The following is a 16999-nucleotide window of genomic DNA, read 5'->3' as shown; positions in this document are numbered from 1 at the left end:
CTCTCTCCTCTCCTACCTTGCCCCCCTGCCCCCATCTCCCTCCCACTATTGCTCTGTTCCTGGCCAGGAATTTGCTTTGAACAAGGCCACTCACCTCTTGCCCTAGAGCTGCCGTGCGGTCATCCAGCTGACAGTGGGCCTGGGAGCCGCACACTCCAGTGCTGCTCTTGCTGGACTCCAGACCCCACGGTCTTGTGACAGTCTACCAACCCTCAGCTCTAGGGCATCGCCATTAGCCACTGACTGCTCTACCTTTGAGTTTGTTACGGGCTACTGGAGAACATGATTTAAGAGCTCTGATGAGGTCTCTACTTACCTAGCCCAGTACCCAGCATGTAATAACGTGGTAGTAGTAACAACTTCACTACTTGAGTGCCTACTAAATTCTAGTCACTGCTACAAAAGCTCTACATGAATTAAGTCATTTAATTCATTTAAGTTTAGGGCCCACAGAGCTGTCCAACAATTATTTTATTCATCCATTCCGCCAGCAGATGTTTTAAAATTCATTCTCACTCAAGTACCTGACCAACCTCTGCCCTTCTCTCCTTCTTTACCAAGAGGATCAGAGGTATATGTTGCAAATTCCGCAATGCACCACTGTCCCAAATTTCATCCCCTTCCCTCAAAATCTCTCTCTCTATATATTTCCCACTCCTGGATGAGAGAAAAGAGTAATTCCCAAAGTGCTTTCCTCCCTCTGTGACTTTGTTCCACACCCAGTTCTTCTGGAACCCTGCTCTAACCCTCCTGAACCACAGTTTTAGCCTCTCTCTCTCAACTCCCCAACATTCCTATTGCCAAAACCACAAACAAAACCTCATTTCTCCCCACAAAAAGAATTCCTTTTCAACCCTGCAAAATTCTCTAGCCACTTCTCTTCATCACCAAATTTCTCCAAAGAATAGCTTTACAATCTTTCCCTTCTTTACCAAAATTCACGCCTTAACCACATGATCTGAATTTCACCTCCACAGCCTTAATGAAGACTGTAAAAAGTCCTCAAAAGCCATCACAAGTCTTCCTACACATCACTGCCGCGTCGCAAGCCCAGACCTTTGAGGCTGGCGCCCAGGCCTCCATGATCTGGCCCCTAACGGTCCCTCTAGCCCTCTCTTTGGCTAGTTTTCTTCACATCCCCATGGGTTTCACGTGTTCAAAACTTACCTCTCCTTTAAGGTTTTTTCCAAGGTTCTCCCTTTCATAAACCTTGCTCAAATCATACTCTCCTCTAAATCCTTAGCTCCTATTTGTGACAATTAATAGTTCTTCATGCACACCGCCTCAAATTATATGTGCACACAAGTTATGCTTTTCAACCACACAAAAGCACTGTAAGGGCAAACGTCATGCCTTATTCTTATTTCCCACAGTAACTAGCAGGGATAGGACTGGGACAAGGCAAACGGAGTGCCTACGGCGCAAAATTTGAGGCAGTCACTCAGGTTCCTGTAATTACAGAGTCAGCACTTAAACTTTTACCGCATTTGCCTCATCCAGTTACTGGCTCTGCCCTGTAACTAGTGACGTCTCTTTGACGCAGATTGAGAATAAATGAATCTAAACCAATGAATCAATAAGGTGATAGTGTAAGTACTTTGGGTGATGACTACCCATCTTTGTTGGGAATGAGATTGGAGATGATAGGCATATAGTGCAATCACAAGCAGTGAGACAGGAAAAGTCTGCTGAGGAGTCTCTAGAATATAAATACTACCACCCAGGAAGACTCTCCCCACTTCTCACACAAGATGCTGTTGTGTCTGAATATAACACCTGGATTTATTTACTGCAGCCATGCAAGGAGCAACCCGAGGATGAAACCAATAGAAGAGAAAGACGGAGCCAAGAGGGGGCAGCTAGAGCCCTGATCTGTCATGTTTATGACCTGCCCATTCTCTGCACTTCTCCTAGGAGACATTAAGTCATTTGATCTATAAAGCCAGTTAAGTCTGGGTTTTTTAGTTATTTCAGCCAAAATAAGACTAATACAGTATAATTTCCCAGAAGAGAATGGTGTGGCAGACGAGGAGGCCAGGCTATTTCTGCACCCTCCTCTCTTGCTCCTCCCAAGAGAAGGATGAGTTGGTATAGGGTAAAGGTCCCGGGCTCAACCAGTCCTTTGAGCTCTTGCCCCTGAATGTCTCAGCAAGCAGAACCGACCACGGACCCTCCATGCTTCCATCTCCCCTCTGAGAAGCAGAGCAGACCGGGCTCTCCATCTGACACAGAGAGAACTGCAGCTCCCTGAATGCTTTTCCTGAGACTAGCCAGCAGCAATAAAATACTCAGTTTGGGCCCAGTGTCCAAAGTGCACTCTCTGTGGAAGTTTTAACGTTTGTAAAGTTGATTCTTTGACTCGCATTTGGCCCTTTATGCCTGGTTCCAAACAGGATAAGAGATATAAGTCATTAGGTACCTCCAGGACCCCCGAAGTTCTTCTCAGAAAATAATCACGTTAAACTTCATGAAATTAGGAAAGTTGAGTATAGCAAAGGAATAGTTTTCCATGAGAAAAAGTCTATAGGGTTTGATCTTTGGCTTTAAGCCAGGATGGTCTAAAAGGGATAGGACTTACACGTGAAACAATTAAAACCAGGACAAAATACATGCAACAATACTTGTCAAGACAGTGAACATAAGGCAACAAGGGACAATAACCCCTGGGAAATGAGAAACAATTAAAGTGTTCCCTACAATTGCCCCAATGTACTTCCTTGAGAGTGATGCCCAGCTACAGTGCCGGGAGGCGGAATGTATACAGAGCCTGGTGGTCTCCCCGACTTAAGGAGAAGGAGCTGAGAGCACAGAGGTACCTACAGAGGGTCCTCCTCGAGTCTTCAGCTGAGTGATAAATGCATGTGTATGAGGAAATGACACAAAGCTAAGGAGAGAACCCCCTGAAGTGATTAGAGGGCATTACCATGGCTCAAAGAGAGCCAGGAAAAATATCTTTTCCTGTCAATCACACATCAATAAAGTGGTTTTACTATATGAGAAAAGAATCTGAAAAAGAATGAATACATGTATATGTAAAACTGAATCATTTTGCTGTATACCTGCAACTAACACATTATAAATCAACTCTACTCCTATAAAATTAAATAATTTTTTTTTTTAAAAATAATAGATTTCCATTGGAAAAATAAAGTGGTTTTAAAAATACAGTAAAATAGGGCTTCCCTGGTGGCGCAGTGGTTAAGAATCTGCCTGCCAATGCAGGGGACAGGGGTTCAAGCCCTGGTCCGGGAAGATCCCGCATGCCACAGAGCAACTAACTCCGTGGGCCACAACTACTGAGCCTGCACTCTAGAGCCCGCGAGCCACAACTACTGAAGCTCACGTGCCACAACTACTGAAGCCTGCGTGCCTAGAACCCGTGCTCCGCAATAAGAGAAGCTACCTCAACGAGAAGCCCGCGCACCACAAGGAAGAGTGGCCCTTGCTCACCGCTACTAGAGAAAGCCGGCGTGCAGCAACAAAGACCCAACTCAGCCAAAAATAAATAAATAAATGTATTAAAAAAATAAAAATACAATAAAATAATTTATCTTCCCACAGCCAAAGTGGAAATTCTCATAATTCACTCAGCACTGGATAGCATACACCCAGAGATGGTTGCCTCAACTGTAGGGCAAAATTAGCCCTAGACTGAATGCTCCCTTAGTCCCACCTAACAAAGCTTCTTAAAACTAAGATCAGAAAAGAAATCAAACTATTTCCAAGTAACTTAATTGCACCTAGGAACAAAACTCGAAAATATTTATTATAGGAATAAAAATACCCAACATTTAAGAAGATAAAATTCGTATCTAATCAAAAATTACCAGGCATAGAAAAAAGTAGAGAAAAACAAATGACCTATTAATGAGAAAAAAACTCTGCCTCAGAAATAATACAATGACAGAATTAGTAACCAAAGACATTAAAGCAGTCATTCTAATTGTCTTCTATGTTTTAGAAGCTAGAGGAAAGAATGAACATATTAAGTAGAGGATGGATGACATTTTAAAAAAATAATAAATATAAATGTTAAATATACCAGACAAGATTAACAGCAGATTTGACATTGCAGAAAAAAAAAAAAGTTAAGTTTACTTGAAGATACAGCAACAGAAACTTTCAAAAATGAAACACAGAGAGAAAAAAATAAAAAGAAAGGAATTAAAGCATCAGTGAGAGCTCAGTTCACCCAATGGGGAGAAGATAGTGAAAAAATACTTGAAGAAATAATGATTAAATTTTTTTTCAAATTTGATAAAAACCTATAAGCCAAGGAACTCAACAAACCTAAGGCATATAAAACATGAAGGAAACCACACCAAGGCACACTATAATCAAATTGTTCAAAACCAGTGATAAAGATAAGATATTAAAATCAGAGGAAACAGACATATTACATAGGAACAGTTAAGGATGATATTTCTTATCAAAAACAATGCAAATGAGAAGACAGCAAGGAATCATCTTTAAAATACTGAAAGAGAAAAAACTGTCAACCTACAATTCTATAAGCAGTGGAAAACTCCTTCAAAAACAAAGGTAAAAATCCAGAAAATATATTTATATACAAAATTCAAAAACTACACAAAATTCAAAGACTTGAGTCTTATATCATTACATGATAGATGATTACAGATTTCATTTAATGTTAGCAAGAAATGTACCATTTGGCCTTATCTCACTAGGATGCAGAAGAATAAAAATAAATAATTAAAAAATGAAGGTAAAATAATGTCAGTAGAAATGGTAGAATAAGGATCTCCAAAAATCCTCTCCTCCATAAAAGCAATGATAGTAATGGTGCAAACTGTCAATATCGACTTCTTCAGAACTCTTAAAATTAACCAAAGGCTTGCAACAATCCAGGGAATATTTATTCAAGAAAAACAGCTGAATCTCAAGAACAGCATTAGCTTTGTGGCTATTTACTTTTCTCTATTACCATTCCCTTACTCCCATGTCTATGGTAGCCTTGACAACCAACAGGGCTTTCATGTTGAAACCATGATGAAAATCAGTGACCTGCAAGCCAATAAAAAAGTCAGAATCTGGAACTCTTCTAAAGCCCAATTCCCAGAAAACAGTCATTATTTGACTTGTCTGGAAGTTCCATGGAAACTCCCACTTGAAAAACTATATTTGACATGACTCAGAGTTCACCCATTGCAACCAGCCTTTTTCCCGGGGGTGTTGTCAACAAAAATCAGCATCAACTTTTGGTTTTTGTTTTTTTGCGGTACGCGGGGCTCTCGCTGTTGCGGCCTCTCCCATCGCGGAGTACAGGCTCCAGACGCGCAGGCTCAGTGGCCATGGCTCACGGGCCCAGCCGCTCCGCGGCATGTGGGATCTTCCCGGACCGGGGCACGGACCCGTGTTCCCTGCATCGGCAGGCGGACTCTCAACCACTGTACCACCAGGGAAGCCCAGCATCAACTTTTTAACAGTGATAACAGCTGGAACAAAGAACAAGATGACCAAAAACTTAAGTGGAAAAGCTTGAGAATAAGATTCCATAAGGGGATTTCAAAATCTCTGGCATATTGCTAGGAATTGAGAAGGCCACACATATTTGCAGGGTTGTACACGTGCCTAAGGCTATATGCACAGTTGAGAAAGACCGAAGAAGACCCTAGGCTCCATCTCCGGCTGAACTGGAGGCCTCAACACAATCAGAAAGTGAAGGTTAAAGCAGAGTTGTAAACTGTTGGGTTGGCCAAAAAGTTCATTTGGGTTTTTCTGTAACATCTTATGGAAAACCCAAATGAACTTTTTGCTCAACCCAATACATGCCTAAGCATTGAATGTATGCCACCAACCAAGTCTGGAAGACTTATTGGTTCCAGACATCTAAGGAAATCTCTGTCAAATCACTGGCTGACCACTAAGCAATCCAAGCAGACTTCAATGACCACATATGATAAAACATGCAGACATTACAAAGTTCAGAAAAGGTACTAAACAAACAAATAGGAACAAGAAGAACAAATAGCAATAATAAGAAATCCTGGGAAGGGGGACAGAATCTGTTTTCCAGGATTGCCAATATATATATTTTAAAATATCCAGTTTTCAGAAACTTACAAGGCATGCAAAGATACAAGAAAGGATGGCCCATATTCAGGAAAAGAAAGGACTATTAGAAATTGTCCCTGAGGTAATGTAAATTGATACAGCCACTATGGAAAACTTAAAAAACTGAAATAGAACTACCATATGACCCAGCAATCCCACTACTGGGCATATACCCAGAGAAAACAATAATTCAAAGAAAACACATGCATCTCAATGTTCATTGAAGCACTGTTTACAATAGCCAGGACATGGAAACAACCTAAATGTCCACCGACAGAGGAATGGATAAAGAAGATGTGGTACATATATACAATGGAATATGACTCAGCCATAAAAAGGAATGAAATTGGGTGATTTTGTAGAGACATGGATGGACCTAGAGAGTGTCATACAGAGTGAAGTAAGTCAGAAAGAGAAAAGCAAATATTGTAATAATAACGCATATATGTGGAATCTAGAAAAATGGTATAGGTGACCTCAGTTGCAAAGCAGAAATAGAGACACCAATGTAGAGAACAAATGTATGGATACCAAGAGGGAAAGGGGTGGGGTAGGAGGAATTGGGAGACTGGGATTGACACATATACATTATTGATACTATGTATAAAATGGACAACTGATGGGAACATGCTGTATAGCACAAGGAACTCATCTAGTGCACTGTGGTAACCTAAATGGGAGGGAAGTCCAAAAGGGAGGGATATCTGTATGTGTATGGCCGATTCATCATGTTGTGCAGTGGAGGCTAACACAACATTGTGAAGCAACCATACTCCAATAAAAGTTAATTTAAAAAAAAGGAAGAAATTGTTCCTGAGGAAGGCCAAGCATGGGGCTTATTAGACAAAGACCTTAAATCAACTATTTTAAATTTGTGCAAAGAGTTAAAATAAACCACTCATAAAACTAAAGAGAACAAATAGAAATTCTGGATTTGAAAAATACAATGACTAGAATGAAAAATTCAAGAGAGGAACTCAACAGCAGATTTGAGCTGGCAGAAGAATAAATCAATGATTATGAAGATATGTCAATTGACATTATTCACTGAGACACAGAAAGAAAAAATATAGATAAAATAACAAAGCGTAAGAGGCAAATAGGACACCATCAAGTATACCAACATGTGCATAATGGAGGTGCAGAAGGAAAGAGAGACAGAAGCTAAAAAAGTATTTGAGGAAATAATGGCCCCAAACTTCCCAAATTTTATGGAAAACATTAATCTACATATCCAAGAAGTTCAATGAACTCCAGGTAAGATAAATTCAAAGAGATGCACACTGAGAGAAATCACAGTCAATCTATCCAAAGACCAAGAGTGAATCCTGGGAGCAGCAATAGAGAAGCAACTCATCACATACAAGGGATCCTCAATGAGATTAACAGCTAATTCCTCATCAGAAACCTTGGAGGCTAGAAGGCAGTGGGGATGACATATTCAAAGTGCTGAAAGAAAATGCTGATAATCAATAATTCTATGTCCAGCAAAACCATCCTTCAGAAATGAATAAGAGGGAAGGGTAAGCTGGGACGAAGTGAGAGAGTGGCATGGACATATATACACTACCAAATGTAAAACAGATAGCTAGTGGGAAGCAGCCGCATAGCACAGGGAGATCAGCTCGGGGCTTTGTGACCACCTAGAGGGGTGGGATAGGGAGGGTGGGAGGGAGACACAGGAAGGAGGAGATATGGGGATATAGTATATGTATAGCTGATTCACTTTGTTATAAAGCAGAAACTAACACACCATTGTAAAGCAATTATACTTCAATAAAGATGTTAATAAATAAATAAATAAATGTTAGGCAGACCAAAAAAAAAAGAAATGAACGAGAAATTAAGACATTCCCAGGTAAACAAAGCTGACAGAATTCATTGCTAGCAGACTTGCTCTGCAAGAAATGCTAAAGAGAATTCTTCAGGCAGAAATGAAAGGATACTAGACAGTTATTTGAATTCCGTGAAGAAATAAAGAGCACTGATCAACATAATTATGTAGGTAAATATAAAAGACAATATAAATGTATTTCTGTTTGTAACATTTTTTCTCCTATATTATTTAAAAGCAACAATTATAAATCTGTGTTAATGGGTATACAAATTATCAGATGTTATTTCTATGACAATAATAGCACAAAAGAGGAGTGAGGGAACAGAGCTATCTAGCAGCAAAGTTTCTGTTAATAAATAAAATTAAGTAGGTATTATTTTAAAGCAGAGTGTTATATATTAACATATTTCTTGGAAAGAACAGTCTCTTCAATAAATGGTGCTGGGAAAACTGGATAGCCACATGCAAAAGAATGAAACTGGACCACTATCTTATACCACTCACAAAAATTAACTCAAAATTGATTAAAGAACATAAGATCTGAAGCCATAAAACTCCTAGAACAAGGTGGTAAGCTCCTTGACATTTGTCTTGGCGATTATTTTTCTAATTTGACACCAAAGCAAAGGCAACAAGAGCAAAAATAAACGAGTGGGACTACATCAAACTAAAAAGCTTCTGCACAGCAAAAGAAACCGTCAACAAAATGAAAAGGCAACCTACCAAATGGGAGAAAATATCTGAAAGTCATATATCTGATAAGAACTCATACAACTCAATGGCAAAAAACAGTAATTAAAAAATGGGCAGGGGCTCCAAATAGACATTTTTTCAAAGAAGACATAGAGATGGCCAACATGACAAGGTGCTCAACATGACTGATCATCAGGGAATGCAAATAAAAACCACAATGAGGTATCACTTCACACCCATTAGAATGGCTTTTATCAAAAACACAAGAAATAACAAGTATGGGTGAGGATGTGGAGAAAAGTAGTCCTCAGTGCACTATTTTTGAGAATGTAAATTGGTGCAGCCGCTATGGAAAACAGTATGAGGTTCTTCAAAAAATAAAATAAAACTATATGATCCACTTTTGGGTATTTTTCAAAGAAAATGAAAACATAACTCAAGAAGATATACACACCCCATAAAGGATTATAAGGGAATACTATAAATAATTGTATATTAACTGTATGCCAATTAGATAACCTGGATGAAATGGACAGACTCCTAGAAAGACGAACTATAAAAACTGTCTCAAGAAGAAATAGAAATAGAAATCCTGGAAAAGTACAGGCCTAGATGGCTTCATGGGTGAATTATACCAATTTTTAAAAATTCTACCAATTAAAGAATAATAAATAATAACTATCAATCCTTCATAAACTCTTTCAAAAACAAAAGAGACAGGAACACTTCCCAACCTATTCTATGAAACTAGTATTAACCTGATACCAAAGCCAGACAAAGACATCACAAAAAAACTACAGACCAGAATCTGTTTTGAATATGGATGCAAATATCCTCAACAAGTTACTAGTGAATTGACTCTAGAACCACATAAAAAAGATCATACCATGATAAGAACATTTAACAAATCATGAATACGGAGGAACTTTCTCAACTGGATAAAAAAAATGTATGAAATACCCCAGTAACATCATACTTAATGGTGAAAGATGGAAAGCTTTTTCCCTAAGATCAGGAACAAGACAAGGATTCCTGCTTTCAACACTTCTATTCAACATTATACTGAAAGTTCTGGCCAGGGCAATTAGAGGGGACAAAAAAGAGTAAAAAGGTTCCCAAATTGGAAGAAGTAAAATTATCTCTCTTTGCAAATCACATGATCTTGTGTTTAGAAAATTCTAAGGAATCACAAAAAGAAAAAACTACTAAAGCTAATAAATGAATTCAACAATAGACCAACAACAAAACCAGTTATATTTCAATACACAAGCAATGAACAATGTAAAAGGGAAATTAAGAAAATGATTCCATTTATAATAGCATTAAAAAATAATTAGGAATAAATTTAACTAAGGAGGGGCAAGACCTGTACACTGAAAACTACAAAACATTGTTGACAGAAATGAAGAAAACTTAAATAAACAGAAAAACATTTCACATTCATGAATTAGAAGACTTAACATTGTTAAGATGGCAATACACCCCAAACCTATCTAAGGAGTCAGTGAAATCCCCATCAAAATCCCAATGTCCTCTCTTGCAGAAATGAAAAAGCCAATCCTAAAATTCATATGTAATTGCAAGGGGGCCTAACAGCCAAAACAATGTTGAAAAAGAATAAAGTTGGAGGAAGCACATTTCCCAATTTCAAAACTTACAAAAATTACACAGCTACAGTAGTCAAAAGAGGGTAGTACTGGCATAAAAATAGATCAATTGAATGGAACGGACATTCCAGAGGTAAACCCATACATTATGGTGAACTGATTTCAACAGAGTGCCAAGACCATTCAATGGAGAAAGAACAGTCTCTTCAACAAAAGATGCTGGGATAACTGAATAGGCAAATGCAAAAGAAGAAAGTCAGACCCTTACCTCATATCATATATAAAAATTAACTCAAAACAGATCAAAGACCCAAATAAAAGCTAAAATTAAAAGAAACTATAGAAGTAAATCTTTATGGCCTTGGATTTGGCAATGACTTCTTACATATGACACCAAAAGCACAAGTAACAAAAGAAAAACATAGATGAACTGGACTTCGTGAAAATGAAAATCATTTGGGCATCAAAGGACACTATCAAGAGAGTGAAATGACAAATCACAGAATGGGAGAAAATATTTGCAAATCATATAAACGGTAAGGGTCTAGAATCCAGAATATATATTAAAAAAACCCAAAACCTTAAAACTCAACAACAAAAAGACAAACAACCAAATTTAAAAATAGGCAAAGGACCTGAATGAACATTTCTCCAAAGAAGATGTACATATGACCAACAAGCACATGTAAACATGCTTAAAGTCGTTAGTCATTAGGGAAATGTAAACCAAACCACAATGACATACTACTTCACACCCATTAGGATGGCCACAAAAAAAGAAAAAGAAATGGAAAGGACTTCCCTCGTGGTGCAATGGTTAAGAATCTGCCTGCCAGTGCAGGGGACATGGGTTCAATCCCCGCTCCGGGAAGATCCCACATGCCATGAAGCAACTAAGCCTGTGTGCCACAACTACTGAGCCCACGCGTCACAACTACTGAAGCCCACGCACCCTAGAGCCCATGCACTGCAACTACTGAGCCCACACACCTCAACTACTGAAGCCTGCGCGCCCCAACTACTGAGCCTGCATGCTGCAACTACTGAAGCCTGCATGCCTAGAGCTCATGCTCCATGACAAGAAGCCACCGCAATGACAAGCCCACGCACCGCAACGAAGAGTAGCCGCAACTAGAGAAAGCCCGTGCGCAGCAGTGAAGACCCAACGCAGCCAAAAAAAGAAGGAAAAAAGAAAATGGAAAACACCAAGTGTGGGTGGGGGTGATACATTGTTGGTACGAATGTAAAATGGTGAGCTACTGTGGAAAATAGTTTGGCGGTTCCTCAAAAACTTCAACATAGAATTTACTGTACGACTCACTCCCAGGTATATACTCAAAAGAACTGAAAACATATGTCCACATAAAAGTTTATGTACACGTGTTCACAGCAGCATTATTCACAACAGCCAAAAGGTAGAAACCACCCAAGTGTCCATGAATTGATGAATGGATAAGTGTGGTGTATCAATACAATAAATGATTATTCAGCAACAAAAAAAGTACTGATACATGCTACAACTTAGATGAACTTTGAAATCATTACGGAAGTGACAGAACCCAGGCCATATATTATGATTCCATTTATTTGAAATTTCCAGAACAGGTAAATTCATAGAGAGAAATCTGACTAGTGGTTGCCAGGGGCTGGGAGGAGGGGGAAATGGGGAGTAACTGCTTAATGTGTGTGGAGTCTGCATCTGGGATGATAAAGAAGTCCTGGAACTAGACAGTGGTGATGGCTGACTGTACTTAATACCACTAAATTGTACACTTTAAAAAGGTTAAAATGGTAAATTTTATGTTATGCGTGTTTTACCACAGTAAGAAATAAAACATATACTTAAAAAGTCTAATTCTCTATGAACATTGATCTATACAAATATAATTGCTTCAGGTCTTTTTTTAAATTATTGCTTTCAATTTTCTTGCCCCTACCCAGAAGCCATATAGTGAAGTGACAAAATACTGCCACTGTGACTTTGGGGCCCAACAAAGGCTAAGTCCAGGTCAGCCCTGTCACTTACCAACTGTATAAAATGAGACAAAACTCCTCTCTTTGTGCCTCAGTTTCTTCATCTGTAGAATAGGGAATAATATCAATTATTCAGGGTCCTGAATAATGACAATACTATAAATAAGGAATAAAGGAGCTCCCACTTACCAAGGTTATGACAATAAAAAATATTTGTAATGGAATGAAAAACACTAAATGAATGAAATACCATGAGTCCATAATGACAATCAATTAAAAGAAAGCCAGAAAAGAAAAACTGTCACTATTCATAACTACTTCATAACTCCTTACTTTTAACATTAGTAATTAAGGGAAAAGAAACATTTGTTTTTCAGGAGGAATTACATTTTAGAGTAACCCAGTAATTCCCAATGATTAAGAAAAGCTTTTCAGAAGAATGCTAGACATAAAAGTAAAATGAATACAGAATTAACAAAATGCATTTCACAAATTCCGATGCAAATTTTGATGTGGGTAAAAATTAGCAACTGGTATTAAAATAATTAGAATTGGACGGTCATATTGTAACACCACACAAATTACTCTGGAGTTGCAAGGGGAGCCACAAAAGCTTGGAAAGCACAGACTGCCATCACCCTAACCCAGTGGTTAATCTTAGCTTTACTCATAGTGGGTCAGATACTGTGTCTTCTGATGTACAATAATGCAGAAAAACTAGATTAGTGGTTGCCTAGAGTTTAGAGGGAAGGACGGGGGGTGGTGACCACTTAAGAGTATGGAGTTTCTTCTTGGGGTGACAAAAATGTTCTAAAACTGATGTGGTGATGGTTGCACAAATCTGTGAATGTACTAAAAACCAATGAATAGTAAACTTTAAACGGGTGGTGTGTGTGTGTGAACTTTATCTCAATAAAGCTGTTACCACCCCCAAAAAATCATATACAGCTATATCCAGGATAAAGTATTTTCAATCCAAACAAAATTAAACATATAGCATCTACAGAGAAGAAAATGGGATTGGAGAAAAATTAGGTACCCAAAAGTATCAAACACAAAGAACAGAGAGTCTAAAGAAAAAACACACTAGAGAAAAAAAGTACTGAGAAGTATCTCCTCCATTTGAGCTGAGAATAAACATTTACATAGTATCACAAACGTGTGGCACAGTGACCACAAAAGTTCCACAGCAGTTAAAAATGTTGAGAAATTACTGCTCTAGCACCATAATATTAAACTACCAAAATTTTAATAAAAGTGTAGTTTTCAAATTGTTGTATCTCAGAAGTTAACATATAACTTCAGCCTTGACTCTGGCTGAACAGTGAGATTAATACTCCGTCATTCAGGCTTCCCTGATGACGCAGTGGTTGAGAATCTGCCTGCTAATACAGGGGACAAGGGTTCGAGCCCTGGTCTGGGAGGATCCCACATGCCGCGGAGCAACTAGGCCCGTGAGCCACAACTACTGAGCCTGTGCGTCTGGAGCCTGTGCTCCGCAACAAGAGAGGCCACGATAGTGAGGGGCCCGCGCACCGCGATGAAGAGTGGCCCCCGCTTGCCGCAACTAGAGAAAGCCCTTGCACAGAAACGAAGACCCAACACAGCAAAAATAATTAATTAATAAACGTGTCCCCTGCATTGGCAGGCAAAAAAAAAAAAAAAAAATACTCCGTCATGCAAGATTCAACCAAAACATCTACTTAACTGTATGTTATCACTTACATGTGGAATCTAAAAAAATACAACAAACTAGTGAATAAAACAAAAAAGAAGCAGCCTCACAGATACAGAGAACAAACTAGTTCTACCAGTGGGGAGAGGCAATATAGGGGTAGGGGATTTTTTTAAAAAGGGTTATTATGGGATTATATAAAATAATTTGTGTGAAACTTTTGAAAGTTGTAAAGCACTACAGAATTTAAAGACTCTTTCATTCAATAACAAAAAATACATTAAAAAATGTCTATTCGGTGCACCTGTATTTTGACGGTTTGTTCTGTCTCACCTTTTGCAGTGAGAAATGTAGTTTAACTACCTACGTTTAGATCCTTTAGATCTCTCCATTCTTTCATCCATTTCTTCCTCCCCTTCTGTTATCCTTGCCTTCCACAAGAACCAGATCCACAGGGAAATCCAGAATATCTCAGCTAAGACCAGGATGCCACCCAGCTACAGAAAAGCCCACCAGAGCAGGAGCCATCCCACCCCGTCGTTTGGTTGGGTCTAAAATAAGTCTTGCTGCCAATGGCCAAAAACGCTAAGGCCTAGATCCAGACTCAGCATAGGTGTCTGCCCGAAAACAACAGGCTTGCCCCAGTCCCAGCAGGCAGTGGGCATCTGCTCTATCTGTGAGTTATCTCCTTGGGGGCATAGGAGCCTCTTCCCAGGCACCCTGATCACCAGCTAAATCCTCACGAGCGCTCTCTCTCCAGACAGAGGTTGAACATGTTTCATCTCCTTTCTTACCCCATTCCACCTCCTCACTCTTATGCCCAGTTCTGGCTGGGAGCTCTTCATACAAGACTACCCTCTGCCCAGAATCACAATGCCTCAAGAGTCACTAACTCTCTGAGTGCTGGCTAACACTCAGAGACTCTTGCTGTCAAATCCCAGAGCCAGACTGCATCCTTCGCAGACCAGCACGGGCTGTGCTGAGCCCAAGATGCCCTCTGAGCCTTCCCTTCCACACCTAGCCCTCCACAATGGTACCACATGGGCTGAGAATGAGGCCTTGAAGGACACTCTCTTGCTGCCTTTGACACTCCTACCTGGGTGAAGTGAATGCAGGGCATCCATGTTGGGGGCACAGTGCCTGGTAGACTGACACATAAGTCATCTCTCCAGGGCACCTGAGACTTTTTTCTCAAAAATGTACAGAACTGGAGAGGAGTCAAGATGGCAGTATGGGAAGACACGGAGTTAGTGTCTCTCCTCAACTAGGGTGCCTGCCGGCTGCTGGTGGGGAACTCTGAATCCCAAGGAGACAGGAGGAAGCCCAGAGTGAACCGGTAGGACGCAGGGGGACCCAGAGGGGAGGAGAAGTGGACGCCAGACAAGATCAGCACCCCTGAGGCTGGGGAGATCAGGAGAGGCAGGTGGGAGGGACTCTCCGGGAAGAGCAGGAAAGGAGCAGAGGGCGATTTCCTGGCCACTCAGGCCGAGGAGTCTGCTGAGCTCCCAAGCTGCTTCCCCCACCTCCAAAGCCCCCTCCAGGCTGCATGGGTCCTGGGGGCATAGGAGGGAGGCCAGGGAGATCAGGAGAGGCAGGCAGGAAGGGCCCTCAGGAGGAGTGGGAAAGGAGCAGAGGGCCACTGCCCTGCCCACTTGGGCCCAGGGAGCCTGCTGAGCTCCCAGGCCAATCCCCCGCCCTCCAAACACCCCTCCAGGCTACATGGGTCCTTGGGGGCATAGGACGGAGGTGGGGAGACGAGGAGAGGCAGGCAGGAGGGGCCCTCTGGGAGGAGCAGGAGAGGAGCAATTGCCCCACCCACTCAGGCATGGAGAGCCTAAGGAGATCCCAGGCCAGTCCCCTGCCCTCCAAGGCCTCCCTCCCCGCCCCAGCCGCACTGGTCCTGGGGGCATAGGCAGGAAGCGGGGGTGGGGGGGGGTGCTGGTGATCAGGAGAGGAAGGCAGGAGGGGCCCTCCCAGACCCCAGACCAGAGGAGCAGGAGAGGAGAGGAGGGCATTTGCCCCACCCATTTGAGCCCAGGAAGCCTGCTGGGCTCCCAGGTGAGGTCCCCTGCCCTCGAGAGCAGGCACGCCTGGGTCCCTTCTGTCCCTTCAGCCTAAGCCCCACCACCCATAGCTCCCAGGACCCTTTCCAGCCCTGTGGGTGCTGAGCACTGGCCCCACCCACTGCACAAACCTTGCCCTTGCTTAGGCCCCACCCTCCACAGTCAAGGCCTTCCCCCACCACCCTGCCCTTGGTTTTTTGTTTTTTTTTTCTTTTCCTTCCTGCTCTCTTTTTACTGTTGTGGTACTGATGTACCTTCCAGTTGCTGATTCATCTGTATTTTTATTTTTACATTTTTTCTCACATATCTGTTAGTTTCCTAGTCTAATTTTATTTTTTACTTTGTCATTGCTCTTTTTTTTTTTTTGGCTGCCCCACATGGCTTGCGGGATCTTGATTCACGAGCCCACGGTCAGGCAGAAGCTCCTGAAGCGGGAGCTCCAAGTCTGAACCACTGGACTAACAGAGAATCTCAGACCCCAGGGAATATTCATAGGACTGAGGTCTCACAGAGTTCCTCATCTCAGCACCAAGACCCAGCTCTACCCAAAAGCCTACAAACTCCAGTGTTGGAAGCCTCAGGCCAAACAACCAGTAAGACAGGAACACAACCCCACTCATAAAAAAAAAAAAAAAAGAGATGGCAAAACAAAATGTCACAGAGGAAGGAGCAAGGGAAAAACCTACAAGACTAAGTAAATGAAGAGGAAATAGACAGTCTACCCGAAAAAGAATGCAGAGTAATGACAGTAAAGATGATCCAGAATCTCAGAAACAGAATGGAAGCACAGATTGAGAAAACACTAGAAATCTAGACAATAAATACAAGAAATCTTAACAAAAATCTAGAAGAACTAAAGAACAAACAGAGATGAACAATACAATAACTGAAATGAAAGATACACTAGAAGGAATCAATAACAGAATAACTGAGGCAGGAGAACAAATAAATGAGCTGGAAGACAGAATGGTGGAAATAACTGCCAAGGAGCAGAAGAAAGAATGAAAAGAATTGAGGACAATCTCAGAGACCTCTGGGACAACACTAAATGCAGCAACATTCGAATTATGGGGTC

The 16999-nt window shown here is 40.9% G+C and overlaps 1 protein-coding gene across 7 annotated transcripts in view; it reads right to left on the bottom strand.

Annotated features, from left to right (window-relative positions):
- MAT1A (methionine adenosyltransferase 1A) overlaps nucleotides 1-16999 on the bottom strand; it is an 80861-nt gene that overhangs the window by 39599 nt on the left and 24263 nt on the right. For 4 of the 7 annotated variants that reach the window (XR_009559253.1, XM_030862748.2, XM_070043823.1 and 1 more), the window contains one exon: nucleotides 12239-12290. The exons of the other annotated variants lie outside the window; for them this stretch is intronic. Coding sequence is in view for 3 of the 4 variants with exons in the window: in XM_030862748.2 (XP_030718608.1) it covers nucleotides 12239-12290 (52 nt within the window). In the remaining variant the exon portion in view is untranslated. The remainder of the gene's footprint in view (nucleotides 1-12238; nucleotides 12291-16999) is intronic. 7 annotated transcript variants of the gene reach the window in all.

The sequence above is a fragment of the Globicephala melas genome, chromosome 16, assembly GCF_963455315.2.
Source record: "Globicephala melas chromosome 16, mGloMel1.2, whole genome shotgun sequence".
NCBI lineage: Eukaryota > Metazoa > Chordata > Mammalia > Artiodactyla > Delphinidae > Globicephala > Globicephala melas.
The sequence above is the reverse complement of the archived record's forward strand: the minus strand, read 5'-3'. Positions and strand labels throughout refer to the sequence as shown.